Genomic DNA, 17,191 nt, shown 5'->3' on the forward strand with positions numbered 1-17,191 from the left:
GCTGCTTCTAAGTCTAATCTCAAAAGATTTCCCTTTCGGGGTTCTATTTTGTTTGGTGAGGATTTGGAAAAGTTAGTTTGCAGTTTCTGAGATACTAAGGGCCCGCGATATCCTGAGGAACAGCCTAGGGCGTCTGGGTGCGGTTTATTTTTGAGCTGTAGTCAAGGTAGCAATTTTTGTTGCTTTAGACCTAGTAGAACAGCTCCGGTGCAACGGTACAAGTTTTTTCAGAGGAATCAGTCCTTTTGAGGAGCTCGCAGAGGAAGCAGGGACACAGGGGCCTCTTTCCAGCCTCCTGTTCGTCCATCACAATGAGGGTTTTTGGGCCCAGCCTCTAGTTCCTGTGGGAGCGCATCTTGCAATTTTACTGGAGGTGGGCCCAGATTAGCTCCAATCAGTGGATACTGGAGGTTATTCGAGAAGGGTATGCCTTAGAGTTTGCATGTCCTCTTCCAAACACGTTCCTAGAGTCCCTTGTAAGTCTCGAATCAAGGCGGACGTGCCAGGGATACTCTGGAGAGGATGCTCAGCCTCCAGGCTATTTGTCCAGCTCCCTCTGCGGAGCTCAGGCAGGATTGGTATTCCATCTAATCTGTCGTTCCAAAGAAAGAGGGTTCTTTCAGGAGTGGCCTAGTGGTTAGGGTGGTGGACTTTGGTTCTGGGGAACTAAGGAACTGAGTTTGATTCCCACTTCAGGCACAGGCAGCTCCTTGTGACTCTGGGCAAGTCACTTAACCCTCCATTGCCCCATGTAAACCGCATTGAGCCTGCCATGAGTGGGAAAGCGCGGGGTACAAATGTAACTAAAATAAAATAAATTCTAGACCTCAAAGCAGTCAATCGGGCTGTCAGGATCTCCTCTTTTTGTATGGAGACTCTTCGCTCGGTCATTGTAGCAGTTCGGGCCAAGAATATTTAAAGGACCTAGACCTAACAAGAGGCCTATCTACATATTCCCATTCGTTCCATGCATCGTTTTCTGCACTTTGCATGCTTGGCAAGCATTCCCAATTTTGGGCATTGCCCTTCGGTTTTGACACAACCCCTCACATCTTTTCGAAAGTTATGGTGGTAGTGGCAGTGGCTCTCAGGAAGGAAGGAGTTCTTGTTCATCCTTAACTAGATGACTGGTTAATCACAGCAAAGTCGTACTAGGAGAGTATGCAAGTCATGGATCAGGTGGTTCATTACCTACAGTCCCTTGGTTGGGTGGTCAACTCACAGAAGAGTTGTCTCTTGCGTCCTCCCTTTCAGTTGATTTTTCCTTTATGGGACCTTAATCTGGTTCTCTCGAAGTCTCCCTTTGAGCCTGTGGCGTCCTGTACTTTGATGGATTTGACGCTCAAGGTGGTCTTTCTGATGGCTATTGCCTCGGCTAGGAGAGTGTCGGAGTTGCAGGCTCTTTCTTGTCGATCTCCGTTTTTTGAATTTGCTAAGAACCAGGTAGTGTTGCGGCCAGTTCCTTCCTTTTTCCCTAAAGTTCTGTCATGTTTTCATTTGTCTCAGTCCATGATTTTGCCTGTGCTCGGCTCTTCTTCTGGGTCGGAAGAGCAGCGTTGTTTGAAGTGTCTTGATATCAAGAGGGTTCTGAAGCATTATTTGAAAGTTACGGAATACTTTTGGCATACGAATTGTCTGTTTATCATCGGGGGAGCTCGGAAGGGGTTAGCAGCTTCTAAACCAACTCTTTCTAGGTGGCTTAAAGAGATGATAGCCTCCGCTTACCTCCTGGCCGGCAGACCAGTACCTGAAGGGGTGAAGACACACTCTAGCAGGAGACAGGTGGCTTCTTGGGCAAAGCGTTTTCTAGTCCCGCCTTTGGAGTTATGTAAAGCGGTGACTTGATCTTCTTTGCATTCCTTTTCGAAGCATTACAGACTGGATGTGCAGAGTCGTCAGGATACAGTTTTTGGGGTGCGTGTACTCTCAGCCGGTTTGCTGGGGTCCCTTCCATGAAGATGCTGCTTTGATACTTCCCATCACTCACATTCTGGGCCAGTCTGGAGGGATACTAAGGAAGGAGAAATTAGTTCTTATCTGCTAATTTGCTTTCCTGTAGTCCCTCCAGACCAGCCCAGATCCCTCCTGTAGATTACCCTGTCTATTCGTTTCCTGAAAGTTAGCTAGTTTGTTGTCATGGAGAGCTGTGTTGTCCATTTGCTGTTTTCAAACCATAATAATGATAATTAAAGCAAAGATAATGCTAATAAAATGTGCGGTATGTATAGTACATATCACGCATGAGGGACATCCTCTTTGTTAATGTGGTGCCAGTGGCTGCTCTGGTTCACAGATGCACAGAATGTTGTCTTCTTTTTCTTCTTCTGCTTTGTTACGATATACTGGATCTATCTCTAGCTAGCAAGGGCTCTTATTAGCTCACTCTCTAGTCAGAATTCTCAGTCTCCACCTGCAGGAAGGCATGCACAACCTATCAGTCACATTCTGGGCCAGTTCAGAGGGACTAAAGGAAAGCAAATTAGCAGGTAAGAACTAATTTCTTCATTTTCAGACTTTAAATATGGGGTTCTTGATTCTGTGGTTCTTTCTAAGTGTTGTGGGGATATTAAGACTAAACTTAATCAAAAAGAGCAGAAATGGATCCATCTTCGGTGTCAGAAAATACCTCTGGGTGGTAGTGTCGAGACTTAATCTGCCTCAACGTGGAGGATCCATGTTCTCTAGAATGGCGTCAAGAAGCTGGTTCCAGCCTTGACTGCAGCGAAGCTTCCTCCACTGACATCGAGGAAGTGCCGGCTTAGATAGTAGTCAACACCGGGGCCACACACAGCATCAGTGTTGGAGGCTGCACCGCAGGTTGAGAGCCAAGCAGGGCCACCAAGGGAGGCAGGGTAGGCACAAGCACCCCCAATACCGATGCATACCATTGCACTAGGCCATACAGTAGCTCACAGAGCAAGGCCTGGATGCGTTCATTGACGCCTGACACCGGGAAAGGCTGGGGTGCCGGCTCAGGAGCAGGTTGTAGAACCGCTTTGGTCGATACAGGAGCTGGGTTTCAGCTGCTGAGAGACTGATGAATTGGCACCTCCTATATGGAGGGGCACGGTCCTCCTGGTGCTGATGCTTCTCGGGAGCCGAATCCCTCGAAGCTCCCAGCACCATGTGTCGAGGCTCCTTGGTGCTGACAAGGACGATGTTGAATCCTCACACACAGCAGGAGGTGAAGCTCAATGCCAATAACGAGGAACCAGACTTAGATCCAAAAATCCTCTCACGTTGAACCTCTCTGGAAACCTGGGTTCTCTTCTTCATAGGACGACAAGAGTACACAGTTAGCTAGGCTGTGGTCGGGCCCAAGACACTGAAGACACCAAGAATGGGTGTTTTTCCCAGAGACTGTCCGACTGCACCGGGTACCTTCGAGGACATGGATGGAAAAACTTCCACAGCTAAATCAAACAGAGCGATGGTGCCTGAAAAAGGGGCAAGGCACCAGAAAAATAAAGAGGAAAAACCCAGCCAGTCAAGGCCTAAAAATGGCCATGTGATGACAGAAAAACAAGGCAACTTAAAACCATGGAAAAAAGAAACTAAGAAAATAAAGGAAATAAGAGGGGGGTTCCACAAATGGGACCACAAAGGCCGAAAAAATGCCAGAAGGCACAAAAAGAAGCTCTTTGAACCAAGCAATGTGAAGAGATGGTAAAAAAAAAACAAAAAAAAAACCACACCCTCTCCTCACCATGGTAGAAAAAGAACTGAGCTCAACATGTTCTCACACATGTGCGGTGGAGTGTGTCTTGCGATGCACAATGCTCTACTTATGCTTGTCATAAATCCTGGACTGAGCGACGCGCTCAATATCACCCACTTCTGAGAATAAATAGGCCTGCTTGTCCTCAGGGTATTTAGTATTCTATAATTTTGATGCTCAAGTGTATGACCCATCCAAGCTTCACCCATGCCTTCGCCTACATACACACCCCCTTTGAAGTTATGCACTCATTTATAGAATAATGCCTAGGTGCAGTTAGGTGCCTAATTGCCATTTACCTCCATTTGGGTGTCTAACTTCCATTTGAGTGCCTAAAATAAGCCACCTAATTGAGGACTTAAGTGTAAAACATAAGGTGCGTACATAAGTACAAAGTCTGTGTGGTAAGTGCAGAAGGCATGCCCAGCTACCTGCCCTGCATTTACTACACCTAAACACCTACTACATGGAGAAATGTTACATAACCCCGACAGTCGTGTATCATGGCTCCAGAACTGCCTAAACTGAATTTTTTTTCCAGAAAGCCACAGCAGCTACAATGGCAAACTAACCTCCTCCCTGCCACCCCCCCCCCCCCCAAAGGTCTCATCTTTCTGGGAGTCTACTGATACTGTACAAAAGCAGTCCCCCTACAGTTCCACCCTGTTTGGCTCTGGGCTTCAAAATGGCACTGGTAATCCCCAGAAGGATTTAAATATTCTTCCGTTTCTCATTATCAAGATTTTCAATATGCCACACATTTGCCTAAACTAACAAAGCCATTGCCCAAAAACATATGGCTTCCTCATGCTCACTGGACTTTAGGCTACAGCAAACTTACTTTGCACCCCCCCCCCCCCCCCGTGAGACAATGGTAATTTATTTCCCCCCTCACCACTTTAACACAATCTGATGTCATCTACTACCTTCCAAGGCAAACCAATGCTATCATTCATCTGATGCTCATCTGAGTAAACCCAGTCTATAGTTTGTTTGTTTTTTCACTTCTTCCTTACTGCAGTGATTCTAAAAACTAGTCTAAAGGAACTACTCAGCCCAGTCTGGTTTTCAGGATATCTACAAATAAAATATGCATGAGATATTTGTATACCATGAAGTCACTCTATGTAAAAACATTCCATGCATATTCATTGTGTAAATCCTGAAAAACAGATTGAATGAACAGGGGATCCCTATAGACCAAGCTGCGTACAACTTGCTTTATGAAAACTAAATTATTGAATCTGGTGGGTTCACCAAGTCTCTGATGGCCTTGCTGCTTAGCTGCAGGCTTCCATTTAAAAAAAATTTTGAAACAGCAAAGGACCTGCATATAACATGCTTGGATTGGTGTCGTGAAAAAGGTCCTAATTTTAGGGTCAAAGGGATTTAGAATTTTTATTTTAATAATATTTTCTCATTTTATAAACGTTTGCCTGCTGATTATTTTTCTTTTGCTTTCAAAAATGCCATGATAAATGTAAAATAAAATTTTCTATTTCTTTTATCCAAAGAACAGGTACAACACAGATAATATTTCCAAAAATGACCAAATTTCCTGGCTCCCTATCATGATTCCATTACAACTGCTACATAAAATTCCCTGTCAAGATGGAAATGTAGGATACTACATGTTGTCACTGCTGCTCCTACCCATCAAACTCCTACCTCACAACACAGTGGTAGCAGCAATTACCATCTCCTTCCATTCCACCTCTCCCTGCCTCCCTCACCTTGGTCACTGCTGTCTATTCAGTTTTCCTATAGCTCTCTTTAATGTGAATTTCAAAGCACTGATAGTAACTCTCTGCACACTAAACAGTGCCAGATGGCATCTTGGCAACAAGTAGCAGTAGCAATAAAATGAGACAGGTGCAGCCTTAAGGCTAAGACTTAGACTACAACAAGACTACAGAAAGAAGAGACGGGGGTGGGGGGGGGGGGGGGGAGAAAGAGGGAAGGAAGGGTACAAAACTGAGGTCAGAAGAGGAAGATCAAGAAATAAGACAAATGGACCTTTCGGATGGCCAGCTTTGTAGTAAGAAAGAAAGGCAAATGAAGAAGCAGAAGGAAAAAAATGGAAGCTGGAGAAAAATAGGACAAAATAGACAGATATGTCAAATGGAAAAATAAAAATAATGATTTCAATGCATACACAAAAAAGATAGGAACATTTTATTTTTTTAAGTTGACATACACAATGAGATGTATTTTCAAAGCGGTTAGACTTACAAAGCTATATAGTAAGTTTAAGTGCTTTGAAAATGAGTCCCATTGTATATAATAGTCAATGCTAAAGCTGCAGGCCAATTAATGCACATATTAGTCAGAATTTTCTATCCTATGCAGCAGAACCTATACCTGAACTGATATAGAAAACAGGGGCTTACTTATCCTCTAAAAGACCACATCTAAAAAGAGAGAAATTATACTGTTGTCCATATCCAACACATTGCTTCGTTCTTTGCTATGACTATTAGCCAATGACTTTTTAAAACCAGTGTGAACATCTGTCTTCTAGAAAGTGGAATGAGACCTTCACCTTAAACAAACAAAAAAAAAATACAAGCTGTCACTGAAGGATGTCAAGTAAGTGCTACTTCATATGGGTGAGAGCTGGGAGTAGATCAAAACAATGAGAAGGTAAATAGGGATGGGAAGAGAGTTTAAGAATTGCAAAACCTGCACTGTACTATGAATATTATTTGGATTTAACTTACATCTTTTCAGTAGTAGCTCACAGGGGTCCTTTTACTAAGGTGCACTAATGGATTTAGCACACATTAAATGCTGCGCATTCCACTGTATATCTATGGGCTGCATTGCTCTTAACGCACACTAATTCATTATCACATAATAAATCCATTAAGGAGCCCACAGTGAGTTACACTACGAATTTCCTTCTCTCCAGAGAGCTTACAATCTAAGGGCCCTGTTTACTAAGCAGCGTTAAAGGCATATTAGCGTTTTAGCACACGCTAAGTCACCTATAGGAACATATGGGTGACTGAACCATTTAGCGCAAGATAATTTTAGCACACACTAAAAATGCTAGAAGTGGCTTAGTAAACAGGGCCCTAATTTTGTACCCGAGGCAATAGAGCGTTAAATGTCTTGCCCAAGATCACAAGAAGCAGGAGCAGCATGATTTGAATCAGACTTCCCTGGTTGTCAGCCCAGTGCTCTACCAACTAGGCTACTCATCCATTGTAACTATCCTTTATAAGCATATTTAGTGAAGACTGAGCAATATAACAGACTGAGCAAAAGAAAGTACTCAAATGAACTGCTTCTCTAAAGGACAAACTATTTTTTAATTTATACAATTTCCTTTATACAACCCAAGAAACAAACCTGGTTCAGTAAACAGGATGAAACAGAAAAACATAAAATAAAGGAAAACTAGTACACATTATAAAATACACGCAAATTAAATTCACCCATAGCAGTCCACAATTTGAGGAGGAGGTTCCAAGACACAAATTCAAGAAATATTAATTTTAAACAAGCAAGGTAATTGCAAGCAGTTATACTAAAGAGCAGATATACTTCCTATCAGGATGTAGATGTAACACCGAGAGAAAAAGAGGGTCTTAGAAGGCTACTTCTCTAAAAAGTTTAAAAAAAAAAAAAAAAAAAAGCAAGCGGGTGAGCTAGTTCATAAAAAATATATCCAATTCGATGACACATTACATGGAAATTTCAACCAAAATAAACCGCCCAACTATTTAACTTGAGATCTCAAATCTAAGAATTGTTTCAGTCTTTTTTTAAAGTTGCCCAAGCAACATCCAGGAAAATCTGAATTACACAATTCACAGAGGCATATTTTCAAAGCACTTAGCCTTCCAAAGTTCAACAGAAACCTATGGAACTTTGGGAGGCTAAGTGCTTTGAAAATTAGCCCCATAGTCACATAGAGGGGCTTAATCGAAAGGGACGCCCAAGTTTTGTTGAGGACGTCCTCGCAAAACGTCCCGATGGAGGGGCGGGGAAACCTGTATTCGAAACATTCATCTTTCGTTTCGATAATACGGTCGGGGACACCCAAATCAAATTTTGGTCGTCCTTAGAAATGGTCGTCCCTAGACTTGGTCGTTTCTGATTTTCGGCGATAATGGAAACCAAGGACGCCCATCTCAGAAACAACCAAATGAAAGCCCTTTGGTCACGGGAGGAGCCAATATTTGTACTGCACTAGTCCCCCTAACATGCCAGGACACCAACTGGGCACCCATGGGGGCACTGCAGTGGACTTCAAAAATTGCTCCCAGGAACATTGCTCCCTTACCTTGTGTGCTGAGCCCCCCAGAACCCAATACCCACAACTGTACACCACTACCATAGCCCTTATGGGTGAAGGGAGGACACCTAGATGTGGGTCCGGTGGGTTTTGGAGGGCTCACATTTACCACAACAAGTGTAACAGGTGGGGGGGTGGGGGATGGGCCTGGGTCCGCCTGCCTGAAGTGCACTGCACCCACTAAAACTGCTCCAGGGACCTGCATACTGCTGCGATGGACCTGAGTATGACATTTGAGGCTGGCAAAAATATTTTTAAAGAATTGTTTGATGGTGGGAGGGGGTAAGTGACCACTGGGGAAGTAAGGGGAGGTCATCCCGGACACTTTTTTTGTGCCTTGGTCGTAAGAAAAACGCGACCAGGTAAAGTTGTCCAAATGCTCGTCAGGGACGCCCTTTTTTATTCCATTATGGGTCGACGACGTCCATGTGTTAGGCACGCCCAAGTCCCGCCTTCGCTATGCCTCCGATACGCCCCCTTGAACTTTGGCCGTCCCTGCGACGGAAAGCAGTTGGGGACGTCAAAAATCGGCTTTCGATTATACCGATTTGGACGACCCTGTGAGAAGGACGCCCATCTTCCGATTTGTGTCGAAAGATGGGCGTCCTTCTCTTTCGAAAATAAGCCTGATAGTAACATAGTAGATGATGGCAGAGAAAGACCTTACGGTCCATCCAGTCTGCCCAACAAGATAAACTCATATGTGCTACTTTATATGATGATGGCAGAGAAAGACCTTACGGTCCATCCAGTCTGCCCAACAAGATAAACTCATATTTGCTACTTTATATGTATACCCAACCTTGATTTGTATCTGCCACTTTCAGGGCACAAACCGTAGAAGTCTGCCCAACCCTAGCCATGCCTCCCAACCACCGGTGCTGCCACCCAATCTCTGCTAAGCTTCTGAGGATCCATTCCTTCTCAACAGGATTCCGTTACTGTTTTCATCTCCACCACCACCTCCCGCGGGAGGGCATTCCAAGTATCCACCACTCTCTCCGTGAAAAAATACTTCCTGACAATTTTTTTGAGTCTGCCCCCCTTCAGCCTCATTTCATGTCCTCTAGTTCAACCGCCTTCCCGTCTCCGGAAAAGGTTTGTTTGCGGATTAGTACCTTTCTAATATTTGAACGTCTGTATCATATCACCCCTGTTTCTCCTTTCCTCCAGGGTATACATGTTCAGGTCAGCAAGTCTCTCCTCATATGTCTTGTAATGCAAATCCCATACCATTTTGTAGCTTTTCTTTGCACCGCTTCAATTCTTTTTACATCCTTAGCAAGATACGGCTTCCAAAACTGAACACAATACTCCAGGTGGGGCCTCACCAACGACTTGTACAGGGACATCAACACCTCCTTTCTTCTGCTGGTTACATCTCTCTCTATATAGCCCAGCAACCTTCTGGCTACGGCCACCGCCTTTTCACACTGTTTTGTTGCCTTCAGATCCTCATATACTACTATCACCCCAAGATCACTCTCCCTGTCTGTACATATCAGACTCTCACCACCTAACACATACGTCTCCCATGGATTTCTTGTGGAATTCAAAAACTTAACCTCTCTATTACGAAACAATAATCTCAAGATCCAGTCTCTAATGGTGAATTTTGCTCTTGAACAAGATAAAGTTGCTGTTACAGCATCCTATCTTTTCCCATAACAAACTGAATAATATTAAGCTCATCAAAAGAAATGTCTGTTCCAGGAGCAATATCTTGATCTGAAGGTCTTCTAACAACAGATAGTAAATAATAAACCCTTGCTCTTGGTGAACATGATTGGCGGAGTTAACAAAGGAGCCACTGATCAAACTTTAGGAAAATTCATAAATCTCAAAGTTGTCTGATGCATAGAGTTCTCCAAACTTTCAATTTTACAGTGAGTAGAAAGGTTATCTGTAGTTGTCACTGGATTTGCAAGAGGTTCCCTGGTTTCCAGACTGAGCAATGCAAGCAGAAAAAGCAGTTCTTCTTCCCCCGCCGTCTCCTGCAGCAATGTCATCGAACCATAGCTTCTTCCGCTCATTGTGAAGCGGTCTATCAGGTCCATTATGGCTACAGAAGACTGCACCTTGGGGTAAGTGCAAGTCTTGCCTCTCCGTTTCAGAAACAGCTTTTATTCAAAACAGAAAAATAAATTTTAAGCTAGAGGGACATGTCTCACAGCCATGCCGCGGCCATCTTGGATCTGTTTCTTCCCTACTTTTTTCCTTGTTCATGCGATCATTTCCATAACCCTATTTTTATATCCTGTTTAATTATTTTCTCTTTTTTACATTTTTGAAATAAAACAGCATATACCTTTTACTATGGACAAGCCATGTTTAAAAAAAAAATCACTGGTTTCGCTCAATTATTAATGCTGTTTTAATGAACCACCTGAATTGATATTTCCACAGGGTCTTTACAATGACCAACAATGGCTCTCTTTATGTTGGCTCATTATAGTGGCTTGACTGAGCAGGAGCAGAATCAAAAACTTTAAATATTGATTGCAAAGAAAAATCACAATTTCAAATAATTATTTATGCTGCTGTCTGAAATTGTAGCTTTAAAATAAAAAGTTATCAGATTAGTAACACAAACATGGCAACCCATCCATGTGAGTATGTAAGCTTGAGCCCCACTGAGCACAGAAAAATAAGCTCTTTTCGCTTCTTCAGATCTTACATTAAAGACAGCTGTTGTATGCAGGAGACATCTCTGTTTTATGCATCAGATCTTTATGACCAGAATTGTTCAAGAAAAATCGTCTGACAACCGATGCAGGTGCTGTGCGCTGAAACACACCCCATGTCGAGTCATCAATACAAGATTGTTGCTCAAGCTATATAACTGAAAGGATTTGTGTCCCTAATTTGAAGGCCCTTAGTGCTTTCTTTTTGCTGTTTTGGAGTATTGTACATATGCACATGCTCGATCACATAACAATTAATGATATTTCTCACCAATAGTCGAGAAACCCTGTGCATTAAAACTTTTTCATTTTTAGGGGTATGTTTACTAAGGTGTGTTAGCGTTTTTAACGTGCCTGTAAATTTAAGGTGTGTTAAACGCTAATGCGCCTATACAGTTCTATGGGCTCATTAGTGTTTAACACGCGTAAACCATTTACGCACGTTAAAAACACTAACGCGCCCATAGTGCCGCTTAGTAAACATAGGTGTTACAGTATTAACATTTTATACTAAGAAGTTACTATGGGACCCTTCTACTAAAGTGGGTTAAGGGGTTTTGAAGTGGTTTCCCTATTACCACATGTTAAGCCTTGTACTGCTTAATTTTTGTCAGTTTCTCTGTCAGGGGGCTTGGCATGGGTAGAGACCGGGCATGGAAGGCATTAGGCAGTTAGGACGTGGTTAAGTGCAGTACGCTAAGGGGGAGATTCTATATATGGTGCTTGGAAAATCCGTGTGGAAATCATTTTCACCTAAGCGTTTTCTATAAGATTTAGACGCGGTATACTCTTAGTTGATATCCCAGCGCCTAAAACTACGCACATCCATTTACACCAACAAAAACGTGGCATAAATCCCTGTGCATAGAGTTATAATGCATGTACATTTGGGAACGCCCACGAAATGCCCACTGCTACGCCCCTTTGAACTGCGAGCTTTACAATTTAGGCGCAGTTCATTACAGCATATGCTTAGCAAGTTATGCTCATAAATTCTAATTATTGCCAACTAGTACTCATTATTGCTTTTTAAGTGCTGTTAACGTTGATTGGCTTGTTAAGCCAATTCAGTTACGCACATTGTTATGGAATACGCTTAGATTTAGGAGCAGGACGTGAGGCACGAAATATAGAATCTGGCAGTAACTGTCAAATGCAGAAAAAACATAGGACTACTACTGGCTTCTCAACAGGAGGCAGTAACTGCTTCTGCATTATTCAGGAACAGGTACTGCATGTTAATCCAAATGTTAACGCACAACCTACAATAAAAATTATGGGAATGCCTCTCCATGAGTTTTAATGCGCAGAAAGCCCAAAATGAACCCACTTTAGTAGACGGGCCCCCATACCATACTATGCTGCCCTGAGTTCAACAAAAAGAATGCCTATCTATACAGAAACATAGAAAAATTAAGGCAGCTAAAGACCATATGGCCTATCCAGTCTGCCCATTCATGCCATCTACTCTCCCTATCCCCTTAGAGATTCTGTGTACTTGTCCCAAGCTTGTCAAGTATTCTACATTAAATTAAATTAGGATTAATATGTATACATTCACATGCAAAAAAACCAAATAGTTATCTTTGAGAACCTAAGGTGGTTTATCCTATTATATGGAGAAGTAGTATAGTGGCTAGAGCATCAGGCTGAGTACCAGAGAAGCAAGGCTCAAATCCCACTTCTATCACTGACAATTATACTGAGCGCCTTACCCTTCATTACTTCAGATGCAACTTAAGACTGTAAGCCATCTAAAGCAAGGACCCATCAACTGAATTTGTAATTCATCTTGAACTTGAATTTGAAAAGGCAAGTAATTACAGTAAATCTAAAACCCAAACCTTAAAACATATGGAAAATCTTGTAGACTTTTGAATTGGCCCCTTACAGATTTAATTATTTCAAAAGCAGATGGTCAAAATGGATAAATAAACACTTCCTGAATAAACTTTGCTTAAGAAGTATTGATTTTTTAATTGAAAAGAAGAAAAATTCAACAGCTAGGTGACAAGAACAACTTCTGAATCAAAAGCTGTAAGAACAGATTCTTGGAAAGAGAAAAAGATTCATTAAAAGTACTGAACATTTATTCAAATATATAAAATTACAAAAGCTAGAACATGTAACTATGGGATCCATTGCAAGCAGCTCTGCAGAGAGACAATTATGTTTTTTAACCACCTATCCAACTAGGAATATGACAAATTAGATTTCAGATTTAATTACTTGCCTTTCTAAACCCAAGCTCAAGGTTAGATGCATTTAGGTACAGTAGGTGGATTATTATACATATAATTAAAAAAACAATTACATGGTAGGCAAATATTCTGCAACATTAAATATATGGAGAACACTGTATAAAAAAAATATACCAATGTAAAATTTACAATTCTAACCAAGAAGCTTTATCCTATATTTACATCTAAATATAAGTCAACACTATCAAAACACTTATATGGAAATCATCATAGTTGGTAGGTTATTAACACAAGTTATCCAAAGGACAGACGAACTTCACCCAAGTATCCTTCTTTTAAATTTTCCTAAAGAGCGATTTAAACTGAAATATTCATTCCTTAGTGCCAGATATAGATCTCAAACAGAAATGCTTACGAACAAACAGTAATTCCAAACTCTATGAAACAAATTTGCTACGTACTAGGAAGATAATCATGTTCAACAATTAAGTCAACAGACTTACTTCTATTTGATAAATAAAAATGTGACAGGCAATAGTTTGGCTGTTCACAAGCAATAAAACAACAAATTCCCAAATACCTCAACTTAAATCACTTAGTAAATATTTAAAACACTCAGCAATTGAGGGGTTAAATCAGGTAACGACTGCTAACTTTTAAGTAAAAATAAGTTTACTGAACATTCATCTCTAAAATAATAATCAACGTTTACCAGACTTGAGGACACTTTTATAAGCAATTAAATTCACAAATGCTACCCTTCATAATCAAACTAGCATCTAATCAATGCACTACAAAGTCAACCTACACTAGATATACCTTTTTCAAATGTTTTTGCGACATCTGTTCAATTACACTGCACACACACATTTCTGTACACAGCAATCATTTTGCAGATCCTGAGAATTTGTTTTTCTTATCACAACCAAAAAGCAGCAAAGTTAGTAGCTCCCAATCAAAACCTCCTATTTAAAAAAATGTTACATACCTGCAGTTAGGAGGAGGATCAAGGGTTATTTCAGCTAGCTCCTTCTGAATTCTGTTGGTGAAATGAGAACAGACAAAGCATTTGAAATACTCTGTAGAATAAATCAGGAGATCACACTGCCCTCTACCACCATGCAGTTAAGTGCAAGACTGGCTTTGCCTTCAGTAATGCTAACATGGCTGCTTCCTCTTTGTTCTCAGAGGCATAACCCAAATCCCATAGCAGAAAAAAAAAAAAACTTTACAGCTTTTTTTTCTTAGGTGCTACTGTAAATAAATAGAACATTTATCACAAAGACAGACAGGAAACTTTCTTAAATAGTTAATGAAACGAGTCCAACTGACTTCCAAACACTTTTAACTAGAGAAAATTTCTTTCCAAGCTTATATGCAAATGAGGCAAAGGGAAGGGGGCAGTGCTAACATATTTGACAATGACTTTAAACCAGCATTACAGTGCTGAAGCTCAGGCGGAATTAACAAGCTGTAGAATAAGCAAATAAAGCTTTTTGTCAGCACTTGCCCATTTTTTCTTTACACAGCATTCAAAAATGAATTGGTTACAGCTCTGCTGTACCTGTTATGCAAACCCTAAAATATTTTTTATACTGGGAATGGAAAAAAGATCATTTTAAATATAAACACAATTAACTGGTTAGGTTTTAAATCCATAACATAATCAATGCAGCAGAAGGATTTTCTCAAATATAATCTGTATAACTGTACAAAAAATATATTTTTAGGATGCTTCCACCCCTTAATTTTATGAAAACATAACTCTTTTTCATAACCAGTTGCCAATGTAAAATGTTTATAGTTTCAGCTAAATTAGGGATATGGAACATAAACATGTAAGACGAAAATCAATGGAAATAAGTGATAGTCAATAGATTTACTATTTCAAATTCAGCAAGAAAACAAACAGCAGCACCTTCTGAAAGTAATCTTAACTAATTTTCACTACAGATTACCAAAGGAAAACCACAAGCTGTTAATTTTCTCTCTCATTAATACAGCAGTAAAAGTATATCTTCCTTATCTCTTAATTAAATGCACATTTCATTACATTTGTTTTTTTAAAAAGCAGGATTAGCCATACCAGGACAAAAGCCAGATAATCCAAAGGATATTAAACTGCACAAAAGAGTTTAACACCACTATTGGTGTGAGCCATAATGGGCTAGGTTCTATATATGGCATTTAAAAATTCTGCATGGAAAAAAAAATTCTCTAAAGTATATTTATATTTTATAGAATAGGCTTAAATTTCCACATAGTATATACAATACGCCGAGCGCATCTCCATGTGACCAAATTTAGTCACGGCCATTTATGCCATGTTTTATCTGGCATAAATCCCAATGCCTAAATTAGATGCAGACCCCCCCCCCCCCCCCCCCCCCCCGGATTCTAAACAACACTCCTAGAGATCCGCGCTGAAAGCCAAGCATATTCCATAACACTGCACGTAACTTAATTGGCTTAACAAGTCAATCAGCGTCAACATCACTTTAACAGTACTTAAACAATAATGAGCACTAATTGGCAATAATTAGAATTTACGTAAGCATTTCACTAAGCGTATTCTGTAATGCAGTGTGCCTAAGCTCTAAAGCACGCACCAAAAGGGGCTTGGTTATCGGTGGGTAAATGGGCGTTCCAAAATTTACGAGCGTAGTTATAGAATATGGTCTAGTGTGCCTAAATCTACGCACTGGGATTTACACCATGTTTCGTTGGTGTAAATGGATGAGTGTAGTTTTAGGCACTAGGATATCAACTAAGCATATTCTATATTCTGCGCCTAAATCTAGGTGCTGCTTATAGAATACACTTAGGCAGAAATGTTTTCCATACGATTTGCCATATATAGAACCCCCCCCCCCCCCCCAGAGTGGGTGTATTCTGTAACAATGCGCATAGGTTTTAGAAATGCCCACGCCCTGCCCATGGCTACGCTCCCTTTTCAAATATGCGACTTAGAATTTAAGCGTGCCACGTTAGAGTACATTTAGCGAGTTGTGCACATGTCTTAATTAATGCAAATTAATGCTGATAATTGTTAATACATCCAATTGACAACACTGATTAGCTAGTTAACCAATTAAGTTACACATATTGTTATAGAATACACTTCGATTTCCGCATGGAAATTAAGGCGCCATATATAGAATCCCAGGGAATGTGTCCATCCAAAAGGTCAGTATGTTAAACAAAAAGATAGTGTGACCTTTGTGATGGACACATTTCTCCAGATTCTATATAGCGTGACCAAAATTGCATGCATAAATCCAGTCGTATTCTGAATTTATGCTCACAATTTAATTACCCGAACAAGCCAATCAGAGCCAATATCTGCCACTTAACAAGCAATTATTGACACTAATTGGCATTAATTAAAATTTACATGCACAACTTGCTAAGCGTATTCTGTAAAGTGATGCGCGTAAATTATAATAAGCACTGTCAAAAAGGGGGCATGGGCATGGAATGGGAGGGTCATGGACGTTCTGAAAAATTACACACAAGGTTACAGAATATACCTGCTCTATGCCTAACTTAGGCACCAGTATTTATACCAAGTTTTACTTGGCATAAATGGAAGAGCCTAGAGTTAGGCGCAGGCATGGCCGCTAAGTTTATAGAATATGCCTAAGCAGAAATTTTTTCAGAGACGATTTTTCAGACGCCATTAATAGAATCTAGTCCACTATGGCTCATACCATTAGTGGTGACAGTGTTAGACTCTTTAGCACAGTTCAAAAAGTGTGTTATTTTAAGATCTATGAGTTAATAACATAATCATTTTTCATTCCAACCCCCCCCCCCCCCACACACACACACACACACACACACATACACAAAGTCAAAATGTTAGTCCTATACACAGAGCTGCTAAATCGCTTGATTACAACAAGGAGATTTTGGGCATGTCCTGGATTGACAGCCCCATCTGAATGCATTCATTATGGGACCTGTAGCACTGATTCTACACATCGCAATTGGGGACTAGAAATAGCAAACTGCTCTGGAAATGTAAGTTCAAAACTAACAATCCAAAAAGTCTCCCTCTTAGAACTTGGCAACTTTGTATCTAGGTATAATGTTCCAAATGTCTTGCAATATAAAATAAATCCTAATAAATAAATAAACACCATAGGATAATTTTAAAATCTGAATGCCAGAAACTTAAAATATATATTTAGAGCTAATCATGAGAAATATTAAAGTTTGCTTTAAAAGTTCCCTGAACAACACACCCTAAAACATTCCTCAAAATATTGTGAGCCTCTGGCAT

General features: G+C 40.7%; 1 protein-coding gene across 1 annotated transcript in view; it reads right to left on the reverse strand.

The window, feature by feature from the left end:
* The window catches only part of UBE2E3 (ubiquitin conjugating enzyme E2 E3), a 277,113-nt gene that overhangs the window by 256,392 nt on the left and 3,530 nt on the right, over window positions 1-17,191 (reverse strand). The window contains exon 3 of the mRNA XM_030209481.1: window positions 13,895-13,945. Within this exon, the coding sequence (XP_030065341.1) occupies window positions 13,895-13,945 (51 nt within the window). The remainder of the gene's footprint in view (window positions 1-13,894; window positions 13,946-17,191) is intronic.

This window comes from Microcaecilia unicolor, chromosome 7 (genome assembly GCF_901765095.1).
Source record: "Microcaecilia unicolor chromosome 7, aMicUni1.1, whole genome shotgun sequence".
In the NCBI taxonomy this organism is placed as follows: domain Eukaryota; kingdom Metazoa; phylum Chordata; class Amphibia; order Gymnophiona; family Siphonopidae; genus Microcaecilia; species Microcaecilia unicolor.